Here is a 16,186-nt window from a genome sequence, read left to right on the forward strand (position 1 = left end):
ACCCTGCATGCACTATTTTTCTCTCGTTTCTAATATAAATTCTTCTCTCATTTCAAGAGTTTCATATTTTTCAAAGCGGCGAAGGAGTCCATTCCAATCTTTTTGGAATATATACAGCCGCTTTATTTAAGGCTTCACATATATGCTTTTTGTCCTCTCTAAAACTATTTCAGAATCATGATGACTAAATGCAAAGTTTATAGCTATTATAGAAAGCTCAAACTATAGGTACATAATGAGGTGGTAGAGCACTAAGCTGGGGTTTTGTCATCATTTCTGAATCATCTTTCCAGCGTAAGGAAATGGAAAAATTTTTGGTCTTGATCCAGCTAAGYTTCAACCTCTGATAGTTATTTATGTTAGATAATATTTTCACTGGAAAAAARCCTTATGGAACTTAGAGCCTATTACATAGATAACGGTGATTTGGTAGGACTTTTTAATAGAACACTCCACACACTTAATTTTGAATATCATTCGGCCACAGTGGCTCAGTATTTTAACATTTTTTAAGAAAATATATTTTTAATGCATAACTACAGCAAATCTTACAGATATTAAAAATATATTTTATTACAAAAATCTGCATATATATTAATCACATTTATTTTCTTCATCCAACACAGAGATGCTTGTCACGACTCGTGGACAAATCTACGCCTCTCGCCCATGTTCGGCTGTATCTGTCCGAATAATCATATGAAAAAACGCTGTGATCGTATATTTAATATAGTTAATCACAATCCGTGTGTGGGTAAGTTATAGAAAAAAACTCAAAAAAAGCAAAAAAAAAAAATAAAAAAAATAAAATAGTAAACCAACAAATAACGCAAAACCATGCAAAGCAAGAAGAAAACACATAACAAGCAGCAAATAAAAGTATATTGAAGTAAAGTAAAAAAATAAGCAAATAATTAAATAAGCAAACAACAACTGCAAAGCAACCATTTGTCAACAGCACAGCGTAAATTGTGCAAGAGTAGCGTAAAACAGTTATTTTGCAATGATTTCATTTTGGATAAGTAAACCGAACAAAAAAGAGAAAACAAGTAGTCAAAGTAAAGGAACAAATATGATTTTTGCACCGAAATCAGCAAATGAAAAACTAGCAAAAAAAAACATTGAAAAATTCGCAACGAGCGCAAACAAAAAGCAAGAAAAAAAAACAAACAAAAGCTATGAAATTTGAAGTAATTTGAACTGTCTCTACAAAGGAAATATGATTTTTCTAATTTTTAATTTTTGTGTGTTCCGTTTTTATTTTGCGTTTCGTGTCAACTTTTGTAACTCTAACCACTCTTGACTACCTCGTTGTTCATTATTTCTTGTTGTTTTATTTTTTTTTTATTATAATTTTTTCTTTTATTTCCGTTCTCCTGGTTCCTTTACTTTACTTCGTACTTCTTACTCATTAAATTTTTCCATACAGTCGCTTCCAAGAAATAAAGTATCTTTTGAAAAGTAAACAACCAACAATCGCACGCTTCTGCATCAACTCAAAACTATGCGACTCAATTTAAGACTACCTACTTACTTATACTCCAATACCAATATGTAGCCTAACGAACACCGCAAAACAAAAACAAAACAGCAAAAAGCTAAACTGCAACAGAAATTTAAAAGAAATATCTCAAATCTGGCAGTTTTGCACACCTACACCCCAACACACACACCCACAGACACATATACACGCATATGCATTCGCATCACGCTCACCGTCATCACCCCACCAGCTCGCCACTATCGCGCCCACATTGCCATGCATACACAAACACATACACGCGCATCTGCCGCCGCCAACAGCCAGCTCGTCAACCTTAAGTTACTATGCTTCTTCGTTCTCTGTCATTACATCCTGCACTCTACTCACTCAATAAAAACAACTACCACGCACCGCTGTGTCACCTACTCACCCTAGTAACGCCTGTTCGTCTACCCAAACCACGCCACCAAAGCTTTCCTGCAAATATTCTTTGAATTCTAACTATCACCAACACACAACAGACTTGTATGCTACAGTATTWCAATCTGCTCACCCTCGCATGCCTGCTTTGCATCTCTGACACTGCTGCATCAGTCATCTAAATTTACACTTTACGCATCTCTTTCGCTGCTTCTTCCGTATGCTCTTTACAATCTAAGCCTCTTCGCACGCTCGCTCGTTCGCTCGCCTGTTTGTTTGTAGCTAAAATACATTACTTATATAAATGTATGTGTTCGTGTGTTTATTGCTTTGGCTTGTGTATATATGTGTGTGTGTGTGTAGTTGTTGTAGTAATTTGTTTGGCAAGCAATTGCATATACAATTTTAGCTACACTCAGCAGCACAATTGCTGTTGCAGTTGCTGTCATTTTAGCTGTTATTGTTGTTTTTGTTGCTGTCAGTGTCACCGTGACAGTGGCTGTCAGCAGCATCGTTAGACGCTGCATGTCAACATGTTGGCTCACCTTAGTACATAAGTCAACAGCAAACACCTTTGTCACATTTAATCGTACAGATATATTTATACACAATACATGCATACATATGTTCTATATGTATAGGTGCTTATGTGTATGTGTGGCAATTCGTCTAGTGCATTTCTCATAGTTAGCAGCTGTGATTGGTTTGCTTTTCCGTTTTGCTTGACACAACATCTTYTTGAGCATGCCTGTTTTCTTTATGTTGTTGTTGTCGTTGACGCATCGCATTCATGCTGCTGACACTTTGAGTTGTCCACCGTGTGAGACTTTGAATTGTGAAAAATCGGAAAATTATACACGGAAATTTACCTATATAAATTCAGCGATGCAATAACTCGCATACATGCATACATACACACGTCTAGAAGGTTAGTAAATTCAGGTGTGTGTGTTTGTTTTCACCTTTGTGGGGCAGAGTTTGTTCTAGCAATGACTGTTGAAAATCTTTGCACTTATAGTTTGCACAAATTTTATAATGCTGATTATACCAATTCGGGGCGTTCCAATTGCTCTATGTTCCAAAATATTTGAATTTAAAAAAATTATACACGATGCTCAATTGCAGAATTTAAATATTTAGGATATATTTATTCACGACTAGTTAATAAGCACAACGGATAAGCGAATATACAGAAAACAAATAATATAATATATATTTTGAAATTTAGCAAAATGGCAAACTTTAAAAAATTTAATCAAATATTAGATGAATTTTAGATCCCGAGAAAATGAATAACTCATTTTTAAGTTTTGTATAAAATTTAAAAAATATTCAAAACAAATTTAAWGCAAAAAAATAATATTTTKCTAATTTTCACATTAGGTGTACCCTTAWGTTATTAAAAATTTTCCTATTAAGAAGACTTGTAAAAATAATTTCTAACTACAATCTTTCAACTACTTAAAAAAATTAGACATTTGTGAATTTGCTATCAAAAGGATGTTATTAATAAACAGAAATCGTTTACCCTTTTTTAATTTAGGCACTAAGCTTTCCTGAAACGTAAGCTTAGGTAGGAGGGTAGGTCGAGTGTCTGTCTAACGGCGTATCTAATTCTTTGAAAGCCCTTTTTCCTCTCTTCTCCTACTTAAACCATCCAGTGCTTCTGAAGGTGTTCACCAGTACAAAAAGTTTCAGTTGCGCAATCTCCAAGACATCGTCAAGAAACCCTCTACCAATAGTTGCGATTAGTTTCCTATATAAAACCTTGCAATCGCATAGAAGATAAGTTATAGACTCCTTTTCTTATTATTCGTGATCGCTTCTACAATACTCATGATATGGCGATATGGGATCCCTAGCCTACTCGCTTGTCTACCAATTAGACAGTGACCTGTTACTACTACAAGTGTTCGTTACACATTCCTTTTGAATTTCATTAGTCGAATCCTATCTATAGCCATCGATCCACGTTTGCGTATTCGTTGAGCAAATCAGGGGCTGATTCCACCGCAATCCATCTATACTTATGACATGTTTATCGACTAAATTACTGCAAGTAGCCAAAGACGTTTCGGTAGTCTAATTGTAATTCTGGCTAGTTTATGTGCTCCAAACTTATTAGGGATATCACTATGTCTTGGAAACCTTTGCAGGTTAAACTTGAAATATCTAGCTACAAATATGTACATATATTTAAATATATATCTTCTTGTGAGTACTCTTGCCATAAAGACACTGCAGTAGTTTAGTAGGCGAAAGGCGTCTACATATAGGCGCTTATATCAGCGCTTTTGTCCACCTCGCTCCTTTCCCAATTTTCCCGGAAAGCGAAGGCAATGTTAGGAAGCGAATTTAAATTCAATGTATGATTTCGAAAATCAGTGGTATTGGGTAGAAACGATGACTTACTAATCATCATAGAATGACTCTTTTCACTGGCAACTAATAGAAAGCATAAACAATGTYTGAACATTTGAACATAGAAATCGTAAGCAAAGTAAAATTTTGTAGCAATATTTTTCAGCGAACTACTGAGATCAACAGTTCAAGAATAATTACTTTGATTCGTAAAAAATGACAACTAATGCCCAGACTATATGAACTGATATGCTTTTCCCGAATTCAAAATTAGTTTAATATGCTCCTGTCTGCATCGCTGTTGTGCTACTTTTCACTATGTACTTATAAAAAATGRCATATAATAGTATATTCTTTAAAAGGCAGAAACGATTTTTTCCTAAGTCTCAAAGMATTGAACTATTTATTTGTATGCTACAAGACTGAAAGCTTAATAATGTATCTTCTTGCCCGGTATTATATACAGACATTCGGATTGAAAGCCTTTTAAAGAACAAGAAAAACSTAGAGAAAAGCAGTGTATCTATATAGATAAGACAGCTATCCCTCGATAATTCATTYTCCGATTTTGAAGTAGTACATATTTTAACTTCACTTTGTTTTATTCGTCAGCGCTTCCCTTTGTTCTTACTTCTCGATTAGTTCAGAGAGTCCTTTGAAAAAATCGGTATTTGTCTGATTACACAGACGGTTCTTCGATTCACCATTTCACTGCTCGCTTATGCTCTCTTGTCAAAATCACTAAGTTTAAAGCGTAATGCATTTCGAGGTTTCTTAATTATTTTTAAGAAGAAACACAGAAATTTTAAATTTTTTGGGGAATGTTTATTATCATTCGAAAGAACATTCTTCGTCATTTGTATTTTGAAGATTATCTCTTTTAAATGTTGACCGTGGCTAGGTCTTATATAGTCCATACGTTGAGTCCAATTTTCAAACACTCGTTCGAGCATTTCGACCAGTAACAGGCGATTGACATGCGTGATGTTTTGATCCAAGGTCTGAAACGAAGCAGGATTATCCGCATAGACTAAAGTTTACATATTCCTACAGGAAAGAGCCTAAAACGTGAAATTATCTGTTCACCGAATTATCCATTCAATAAATACATTGATTGAAGCGATGTGTGGGAAGTGCCGCCGTCTTGTTGAAACCAAATATAGCTGAGATCACGAGTTTCAATTTCAGACATCTAATTGTCGGTTRTTATGGCGCGATTGATGGTTACGTTCTCACCGGCATCATTTTTGAAGAAATATGAACCGATAATTCCACCGGCTTACAAGCCGCACCAAGTCGTTGTTTTTTTTCTGGACAAAATGGCAGCTCGTAAAGCTTTTCATGTTGCTCTTCGTCCAAACGGCAGCAATTTTGTTTGTTTACATACACATTGAACCAGAAATGTGCCTCATTGCTGAACAAAATTTGGCTCRYAAACGTCGSATCTTCTTGGAACTTTACACGRGTCCATTAAGCGAAACGATGTAGCTTGAGAAGTTCGAGCGGCTTCCGTTCTTACACAAGCTTTTTACGCTTTTCATTAAAGATCTCGACCTAAATTGCAACAGCTTCAGTGCTACCTAGTTTTGTTTTGCAAACATTAGATTAGATTTCCTATTGTGAATGGTTGAAATGACAAATGAATTAAATTTTTTTTTTTTCTTGTATTTTTAAAACATAAGATTTACCAAACACCAATGATAGTAATGTATAAAAAACTAAATAAAAGGGTAAAAACTACGTTTATAATGTGGAAAGAAAGAAAGAAGGTTATAATACTACATTTATTGCGCATGCGTCAACAGACATATCAGCGTTACATTACAAGTGCTCCCCGTTTGCTTGAGCATCTGTTMTAGTTTGTTCAATTCGCTTGAGAAGTAACGCTTGGCCAATCGAAGACAGCTTTTGTATGAGTTTGTATAAATTGCAATGCCTACCAAAATTAGAAAGTTTATATTAAATGATGTTCATCTGTATATAAATTTGAAATCACTAATCAGATTGTTCTTCTGCATCATTTTTGTAGATTAGGAAATACACTTTTGCACTTTTTACAAATTTGATTAAACGTTCTATTGTAAATATGTATTTCTGTTAAATATAGCTTATCATTATTTAGTATATCGAAAATAATCTCCGGTGGACTCTTTCCGCTTGACGCTTCCACGTCACGAAAACATGCACAGATACGCCCTAACCAACACGAATTTCTAAAACCAAATCTATTGTATTTCGTAAATAATCTTTTGTTGTTAATTTTTCTTAAAATCCAAACTTTTTGTTCATTAATTTTGTCTTGATAATTTTGCATTTTCCTAGATTTTTTCATATCTTTTGTTTCCGTTAGCATTTGTTGCACTTGTCGTCGCACTGCACCAGAGCTATGCTAGCACCAAAGCAAAGAACCGTTTATCATATATATCGAAGTATAATACCAATATATATCTATATATATATATTACTGTATATACATACATATAATATAAACACAACTAAAGCGCACACCGTTTTCGCAATTTTTCATTTTCTATATCATTTTTGCATTAAACTTAATTGAATTTCCTTGGCACTAGTGTACTTACGCGCACAAGCACTGCTCTTTGTCTTTCTCTCCAACTTCTCTCTTGCAGATAGATTAATATTCTTCCCCGATGGCGCCATACCGAAATTCAAACAAAAGCAAATACAAAAACAACACCACAATGGCACATCATCATCAATAGCGTCGTCGTCGTCGTCGAACTCATTGATAGCCGCCAATGCCACCGGTCAACAACAGCTCTCGAACAATATTGCCATTGACGAGGAGGAGGAGGACGACTATGACGATCGTATACGCGCCGAAATCTATTCAAATTATCCGCACTACCTGCACCCGCCCTCGTGGGGTCTCAACAATCCGTTGGTATTGGCCTCGCACTCGCCACACACCTACGACGACGAAGATGAATCGCTGCTGGAGGTAGGCGATGATGTGGCTACGCGTGGCCGTCAAAAGACCGAACAAAAGCAACAGTGGCAACGCCAGCAAATGACGCCGAAAGCTGAGAAGGATGGACGGGGCAGTGCGGGCRCCGGCGGTAGCGTTGATGGTGATGATGTTGAGGTTTCGTTGGACACCATGAACACTGGTCGGCACTATGYTGGTGTTGGTGGTAATGTTGGTGTTGGTTTTGGTTTCGGTTCGTCCGGCGCGCTTGATGAGTCCATAACGGAGCTTAGCGGCAGCAKCAGCGGCAGCAACATAATCACCATTAGCAATAGCAACCATGGCATGCACCAAATGCACGAGTATTTTGATGGTTTCACTTATACCACATCACCCGCCACGGTTTCAGCACCAGAGTCGGCACTTCCGGCACCACCGACACATCTGCACCATAGCAAAAAGCACCAAAAMACTGCAATGTATGTGAGCTAGCACAAGCACTATCTGTGTGTATGTGTGTGTCTTTATGCATATAAATACTTTGTAGATATGTATATATATTAGTATTAGAGAATGCCACCATACATACACAAGAAAAAAGCACAACCACAAACGCACCAACACACACACACACCCACACAACATGAGCACTCGCTGCAATGAGCACTTTGGCAACGCACCAATACAACTACTCTCTATGCTGTGTATATGTGTATGTGGAGAAGTGAATGTCGAGACATTAAAATTCTATGAAATTTTAAAGTTCCCATCGTCAAATTTAATTATTCAAATGGCAAAGTGTTTAAGTTTGTAGTGGAAATATTTGAAGTGCAGAGCTAACAGTGCAGCTAAAGGTTGCGACTTCGGCCACTCGAGTTTGCCGGCGAGCAAGTGCAGAAGGTTAATTTGAAGAATGTTTAAAAGAGATTTTCATTCGAATATGAATATAAAGGCAGGCATATACATATATATTATATAAAAGAGTGCATTAAAATTTAAGGTAATGAAGGGAAAATAAAAAAAGAATGTACTTTGAGGGACAAAGCAGATAAATACCAGTACCACACAGTACCGTTACCATTACTTAACCGCTTTGCCGATTTTGGGTTCAAGCTTGCATCCAATATATAGTAAGTTCATATATCGGAGAAGTCCTTTCCGATCCGCACRGAGCTTTTGATTTTGCTTAACATCATTTTACACAGCCGTATTACTTTTGCGAGGATACCAAATTCAGACWTAGCGGCATTAAGGGAGCTCCATTTCATACTGTCGAAAGCAGCTTTAACATCGACGAAGACATGGTGTGTGTGGATCTTCTTTTCGCGGGTAGTGTTTCAAGTTAATGCTAGGACCTSGGAGCGTACGTACGTCTAAAACTCTGAGGACGTGTCTTCTGTTTATCACAACGTGATCGATCTGTTTGGTGGTAAATTTTCGCAAACAGGAATCTGGTACAACAGATAACCATATTTCGGGCCCTGGCGAAGTCGATCAGCTTCACCCCTTGTGGGGATGTTTCGGCATTGAATCTGAATTTACCGACCGTTGTGTCAAGTAGAAAAGGGTATCTTTGCCCACCCTGGCGTTAAAGTCGCCAAGCACGGTTTTGGCATAGTGGCGAGGGCAGCTCTCATCTGCGACATGTTGAAGAACTTCGCTTTGATGTGGATTGTGGCTAGACGTTCATCCACCTCGGTGAGTTCTAGGACTCTCTTTCTCTCTCTTGCTATAAAGCCCATACCGAATTTGAGCTCTTTTAATTGGTCACTGTAGTAAATGGGACAAGGACCAACTCGTCTCAGTTTGTCGCATTTCTTGAACACCGGTGATGTCAGCTTTTACACCAATCAGCTGGGGAGCGGCACCTTTTCAATTAAGAGACCGGAKATTCCAGGTGCATGCATTAAAATCGAAATCCGTTATATGTTTCCAGTGGTGTTCATAAAAAGGGTGGTCTCTTATTCGAGGTYCTTGTGTCCTTTTTATTGGCGGGTCCCAAACCCACCACATAACCCTGAGTAGGGATGCTGCGCTTTTTAACTTTAACTCKCTTTCATACGGAGTTTCTTAGGCTACCCAGAGAAAACTTCATTTAAGACCAGAAGTCRTGAGCTGCTTGAGCCGTATGTAAAGGAATCGTTTCTGGCTACTCCCAAGTTAATCGCGCTCAGAAAATTTTKATCACATGCGTGAACTTCTACTCAAAGGTCTACGCTCCTCTTTGGTTTTCTTGTAGTCAAAAAGTTGTGTCGACAAATTAGCAAACTTTTCCGTTAAAAAAAAAAAGTTAAAATTTATTTAAAATGAAAATTGAAACAAAAAAAGAAATGTAACTTTACAAATACAATGCAAAAAAACTGATAATTTCATAGAATTTTTTTATCTGTTATTTCACTTCAGACTAATAGAATATTTGTTTATCTCACTTTAGTCACACATTATTGCCGCTTTTTCATTACTAACCTCACATTTGCATTTCAGTAATTTTAMGTACTTAATTAGTCTGCAAACTTATGTAATTTATTTTATTTATCTCTTCTATGCTATGATGCCCTGTACATTTCTCTCACCTTTTGCACTTAAAAAAATTGTGAAAACAATATTTAAAAATTATTAAAAAAATAAAATAAAAATAGTTCAAGCACAAATTCGCACAAAAGTATACATCTTAGCGACGAAACAACCACCAGCAGAGACAAATTATCCCACCGTTCACGCACCTACAAGGGTGATAGCATGGATGAGAGAGGTAAGTGATAGCTAGTTAAGAATATGAGTACGAAAGGAATATGAAATATAACATATACTATATAAGAGGAATAGTTGAAATAAAAAAAAAAAATATGAAGAGTCTTATATTAAGCTTAATTAAATGAAATGAAAGTGAAGAATCAAAATATGAATATTTAACTTGAATAACCATACTTTCTAAATAATTAAAAGTATACACATCTTTAAAATAATACTTCATGTGATCCATTATATTTGGGTGAATGCTCTGGTAAAATAACTTTCGATGATGAAATTGTATCTATTTATAAATTCATGTAAACTCTTTTATTTTTAAGACATRATAACGTAACGTATTTTATCTTTTTATCATACAAGTTTATAAACTCCTGCGCAAAACTTTTGGTCAAAACCTTTGATAAACTTCTTTAATTCAATGGAATTTAATTCGATGGCCTACATATGTATGTGTGTTGATTTCCAACTTAAAATAACATTTAAAAAATATTTTTTTTCTCATATTTCGGTAGTTTAGATTTTCAAAATAGACCTTATTTTAGACCTTATATTAGAGAAAAGTGTCATTTGCAGTAGCCCGGAATGCATCAATGTTTTTGTTTTGATACCCAAATACTTGTATATTTCAAGAACGCATAACTTTATGAAAGTTTTTGATGTACTTTATGTACTTTTGAATGTGTGTAGTTTTTGGTCTGGTGAAATCATCGGTATGTATTTCTTTCAAATACATAGAAATGTGTGCCACCAGCTTCACACAGTCACTGTCATTGGAGAGCGGTATAGACCGAGGATAACCAATTTTTTATGGCCGCGATTACAAGAAGTTGATCTTGACAACAAAACGGCCTACGTGCCACATAGCATGTGCAACAAGCGAATTATTGGGAGAAAAGTTTGGAGATTCCATTATTTCAAGGAATTGCGACATTGAATGCCCTTCGATAAGTCGTGATTTAGCACCTTTAGGCTACTGTTTGTGGAGCTATTTGAAGTCGTAGGTATGCAACAATAAACTAAACTCTCTTTAAGCTTTATAAATCAACATTTAACGTGCTATTCATGACATACGACCCGATTTTGTGGAAAAAATTCTCGAAAAATGGGTTCATTGAAACTGTTCCGGTAAAAGAATGAATGTATTTGAATGATGCTATATTCAAAACTTAATTGTATCTATTGTACTTCACATTGTATAAAAAAACATTGGAATTTTCTTAACAATTCATGTAATTTTTTTGTAAAGATATCATTCATTCTTATTGGAAAACACTGTAAAATTAAATATGGAACAAAAAAAAAACAAAAAAAAAATGCATTCATAGATGTATAAATAATTTGCAAATGATGATGATTTTGTCCAAAATTATTAGGCACATTCATATTCTCCAAAAAACTCACAATTTCACGTTCATCGAAAAATCATTTTCCCAGCTGCCGCCCATTTCTGTCTTACTGGCTTCGTCAACAGACAAAATTGTTGCTATTGTTGTCAATCGAATCGTCGTGTAGTCCAATGGCCCAGTCAAATGGCCGACAAGATCATGTCTCTGGKGGTATGYTAAATCAAAGACTTACCAACCAGCAACACTCGAGAACCTCAAAARCAACATTCAGTGCACYATAGCCCAAATACTGCAMAGGAAAAGGAGGAGATATGCCAACAGAGCAGCGGTGGCCATTTGCACCTCATTTTGTTCAAATAATAAATGGATGAATGCATAACAAAAGAATTAATTTTKAACGAATTTTAGTGTTTTATTTCAAAAGACTTAAATTTCTTGATAGTGTGAGGCTGATTCCTGCAAAAAATAGTTGAGGTCATTTAGTGGTCTTATTAAAGCGCCGTTTATATGGTAATATTATTATAAAGTATTTTTTTTCTTTTAGTTACATATTTACAAATAATTAAATATTACTAATGGCATATTGCCAACAAAAACAAATATGACAACAAAGGTCAAATTCATCGGATAAACTTCCAAAATGCGTTTTATATAAATTTAATAGAATTTCGAACATCTTTAGGCGTTTCATTCGATTGCTTTCACTTTTCATTGTCGACTACCTTAAACTTGCTAAGGTCNTTTTTTGTATTTTAGTTACTTATTTACAAATAATTAAATATTAATAATGGCATATTGCCAACAAAAACAAATACGACAAGAAATGTCAAATTCACACCGATAGCCAAATGGCAAGTTATGCGTTATAACCTCGCATAAACTTCCAAAATGCATTTTATATAAATTTAATAGAATTTCGAACATCTTTAGGCGTTTCATTCGATTGCTTTCACTTTTCATTGTCGACTACCTTAAACTTGCTAAGGTCAATCAATTCGGTCAATCATTTCAAGCGAATGTCAGCAACGGTTCATGTTTGCTTTAAATGAACCTGATGGACTGCCTTGGGGAAAGTAAAGCAAATATTGCAAATATTTATWTATACATATAATGTATATATGGTATATATATGTTGTGCTAAATATATATAAATATTGGCATTGTATTGYATGTGTAATCACACAAATCGTTGCGTAATAATTTAATAGGACATAATCGTTGTTATGTTTGCATAGAAATGCACATTGTGTCTGGGATTAAATAGGCCAAGTCTCATTTTATATGTGTTGTTTTAATCCATTTAATATGTAAATATCACAAAATATTTTCATAAATTGCTGCCGACAGATGTACAAAACAGTTGTTTACATAGTATGGCTTGCCTGTGCAATAGAAGATAACACGATAGACTATTTTGTATGGGAATACAACRATTTAGATTATAACAGATGAGTGTTAGCTATCAACAATCATAAATATCACTATCCTTCTGTTAATAAAAAAGAGAAAAGAACATTATTAAGGCAGAAAAATCTGTTGCGGCTCAACTTTTTGCATAAGATTCAGTACACTGATCCTCTTCAAACTCAAAACATAAACCGTAGCTTGATGAGTCGATACCAAAGAAATATTGAGATCCTCGGTTATCTCTCTGATGCCAACACTATGATTTTCAAGTACTGCTGCTTTAACTTGTTCGATATTATCGTCGTGGAAAATTAACAAAGTTGGATGTAGTCGCGCGAGGCAAGTTTTTAATAACTTCTCGACCTTTACTAGATGTTTTGAATGAATCAAGTATTTGCGTTTGTGATAGAGGAGACTCCTGTGATTTCATTGGAAGTATAAAATTTYGAGCAAACTTTTGAAAGCCAGTAACTTACAGAGGCACATTAATGCAACTAGTCAAATTACTTCGCTTTTATTGATGGCTCATTCAAGCGAAACACTTTGAATTATTGAAACATGCACAGGTGACCATATCTAGGCACACAAGTACCAGTCAAAATCAAGCATAATTTATAAGCTTAAGCTGAAAATTATGTCAAACAGAAGCATGATTTCTTAATGGACCAACAACAACATGTGACGTTAATCGCTATTTTTATTGTTGCTTTTGTTTTCTGTAAATTGGTAAAACAATTTACATAAATGTTACATGCGACTAATACCGTCAGTATGGCAGCCTCTAATATGGACTTCAGGCACAAGCCACATGAGGCTCATAACTCAGACAAACGCACGCACTTGCGCAGTCATGAGTAATAAGCGCAGATGTGATGCAGGCTGCAAGTTTTCAGAATGCCCTGATTTACATACACGCAAACACRTGCGCACGTAATTTACAATCAATGCCACAGCATCATGTGTTTATTTCCGAAATTTCCACTGCATTAACCTCTGTGCCACTGCCTGTGCTCGGCCTCTGCCTATCTCATAGTGACGCATCGTTGGTGTGGGGCATGCGACGTAGTGGACAGYGTCTCATTGCAAATTCACAAAACAATATATCTCATATTGGTGAACTGTTGCCATCGATAATGAACTGAGCACTGAACAGAGTCGGTATAATTGTATGGCAGCTGGCTGCTACTACGGAGCTTGTATGGCAACATTCCTGTCGCTTCGTTGCGCTAATTTGAATATTTTTGAAGGAAGTATTGCAATCTGTGGACATAAACATGAATTATTGAACTGATGAGCGCTTATTTTTCCAAATTTTTATGCGCTTTCTGATGTTTTGCAATGATTATTAAGTGAGTATTTGAACTTGCATTGAGAAAGTGCATATTTGTTTAGAGCAATTGATTGAAAGGCTATGCAAAGCCAATAAAAGTGCATTTGGCTCAATCAAAGTGCCATCTTGCTTAGTTCTGCCAATGAGAAAAAATATCTAAGTTCCTCCTTTTTTATACAGATTTTAGTGCATTCACATATACGCACTTGGGTCGCGAAAAATTTTTCTGAAATAAAAAATGTCTTGATTAAAGAATTGATGAGGCTTTTTTGGCTTAATTAACTTTTAAAAGTTGGCTCACAAATTTTTGTTAAACAATTTTAGTATTACAAAAAGATGTCGAAACGTTTTTGGTTTCTGATAAATATTCATAACTACTACTCATGAGTACTTTATAAATTTTAAATTCTTAAAAAAAATTCTTAAAGCCTTTAATTGTGGTACCCATACTAGTATGTGTGCCTATTTTATAAATCTTATTAATTTTTTTTTTTTTAATAGATTACAACCCTCTTAGAAATTTTTTTAACAAGCATTTTTTAAAGCTCTTAAATACGGTACATACATACATTAATTTATTTTTTGCTTATATTGTAATTTTATTAAATATTAGTTTTTTAAAGTTTTTTTGGTAAACGTATATTACTTTTTTGCCGATTTTGTAAACTTTACTAAACAAATTTTTTTTTAACAAATGGCAACCTTTTAAAAAAATTTTAAATATGCACTTCTTAAATCCTTTAAATTTGTTACATACATACATATATACTAAATATCTGGATATTATGTAGATTTTACGAAAAAAAAATTTAAACAGATGGCAACACTTTTGAAGTAAATTTTAACCAAAAGCTTTTCTTAAAGCCTTTAAATTTGGTGCACATATACTAAATGTTTGGCTTTTTTAAACTTTATTGAAAATATTTTTTTTTAAACAGATGGCAACACTTTTAAAATAAATTTGAACCAAAAGCACTTCTTAAAGCCTTTAAATGTAATGTCCATATTTTATTTGTTTGCCTAGTTTTTAGTTAATATTAAGAATACGTTTAAACATGTGGCAACCCTCAATAATTTGTTTGAGAGTTAAGAAGGCAACTGCTTATATTATACATTGATTAACTTTCTTAATATCATTTTAATCAAAAATTTTAAATAATTGGTAACCTTCTAATATTTCTTTTTTTTTTAATCAACGGTATATTGAGCCGACTAAACTAAGACGTTAGTCGCACTTACGCTCAGTTTGTTATAGTGATCATGAGTGTGACCGAAATTTGTTGTATCACACACTTTTTTTATTTGCCTCAAAAATTGCGTTTCTAAAATTAAAATACTTTCGGTTTCTGAAAAACATTTTGTATTTAAATATCATATTCGAATGATTTATCGCCAAGCCCTCGCATTTGTATGCAGAAATACTTATGAATTATGCCAACTTTTGCCTCCGCAGCTTGACGACTGGCTTTGCAATCCCTGAAGCTACATTTGTTCAAGCCAATATTAACAGCTTTTCCATAAAGCCAATAAAACGCARTATGTTTTAAAAGCAGGCGAAAAGCGAAATCGCAAATATTATTTTAGTTAAAATTGCTAGGAAACGAAACAAAGTTTAAATGACCTTTGGGAGCTCCATTTATACGGCAAATGCGAAAACTTCAGCTGAGCACACTGCCAACACAATGCCGTTATGGATGAACGACACTGCAGATTTGTATTATTGCGCTTTCAAATAAACTACGCTTGCGATTATAAAATACGAAATAAACATAAATTCGGCAAATAGCGGCACACGAACACACTCGCACACAAACACTAAAGTCAACAATGAGCRCCAGCGACAATCCCAACGCAGCAACATGAATGTGGTTGCTATTGCGTAGGTGCATGTATGTGTATTTTGGGGTGTGTGTGTGTGTGTGTGTACAAGATTGCCGCCAAATATGTTGATTTTATTATGATGAAATTACAAACGGCAACACTGGCGCGATTGGCATAATTTAAAGCGCTTCTACACATGCATATACATTTGTTTATTAGGGTGTGCCTTATTTACAGCAATGAAGTTGCAGATTTTGCTGTTGCTAAAATTATATCAGATAAACAAGCTTTTTGCATTAAATCGTGTCTGAATTATATTTATTTTCTTTATTCTC

General features: G+C 34.8%; 1 protein-coding gene across 2 annotated transcripts in view; it reads left to right on the plus strand.

Annotated features, from left to right (window-relative positions):
• The window catches only part of LOC108969516, a 147,756-nt gene that overhangs the window by 84,455 nt on the left and 47,115 nt on the right, over positions 1-16,186 (plus strand). The window contains exons 5-7 of one of the 2 annotated variants that reach the window (XM_018934272.1): positions 627-754; positions 6,898-7,675; positions 9,836-9,948. In XM_018934272.1, coding sequence (XP_018789817.1) covers positions 627-754; positions 6,898-7,675; positions 9,836-9,948 — 1,019 coding nt within the window. The remainder of the gene's footprint in view (positions 1-626; positions 755-6,897; positions 7,676-9,835; positions 9,949-16,186) is intronic. The other variant, XM_018934273.1, reaches the window with a different exon arrangement.

Source organism: Bactrocera latifrons, unplaced genomic scaffold, assembly GCF_001853355.1.
Source record: "Bactrocera latifrons isolate USDA-ARS-PBARC rearing strain unplaced genomic scaffold, ASM185335v1 scaffold_255, whole genome shotgun sequence".
Classification (NCBI taxonomy): domain Eukaryota; kingdom Metazoa; phylum Arthropoda; class Insecta; order Diptera; family Tephritidae; genus Bactrocera; species Bactrocera latifrons.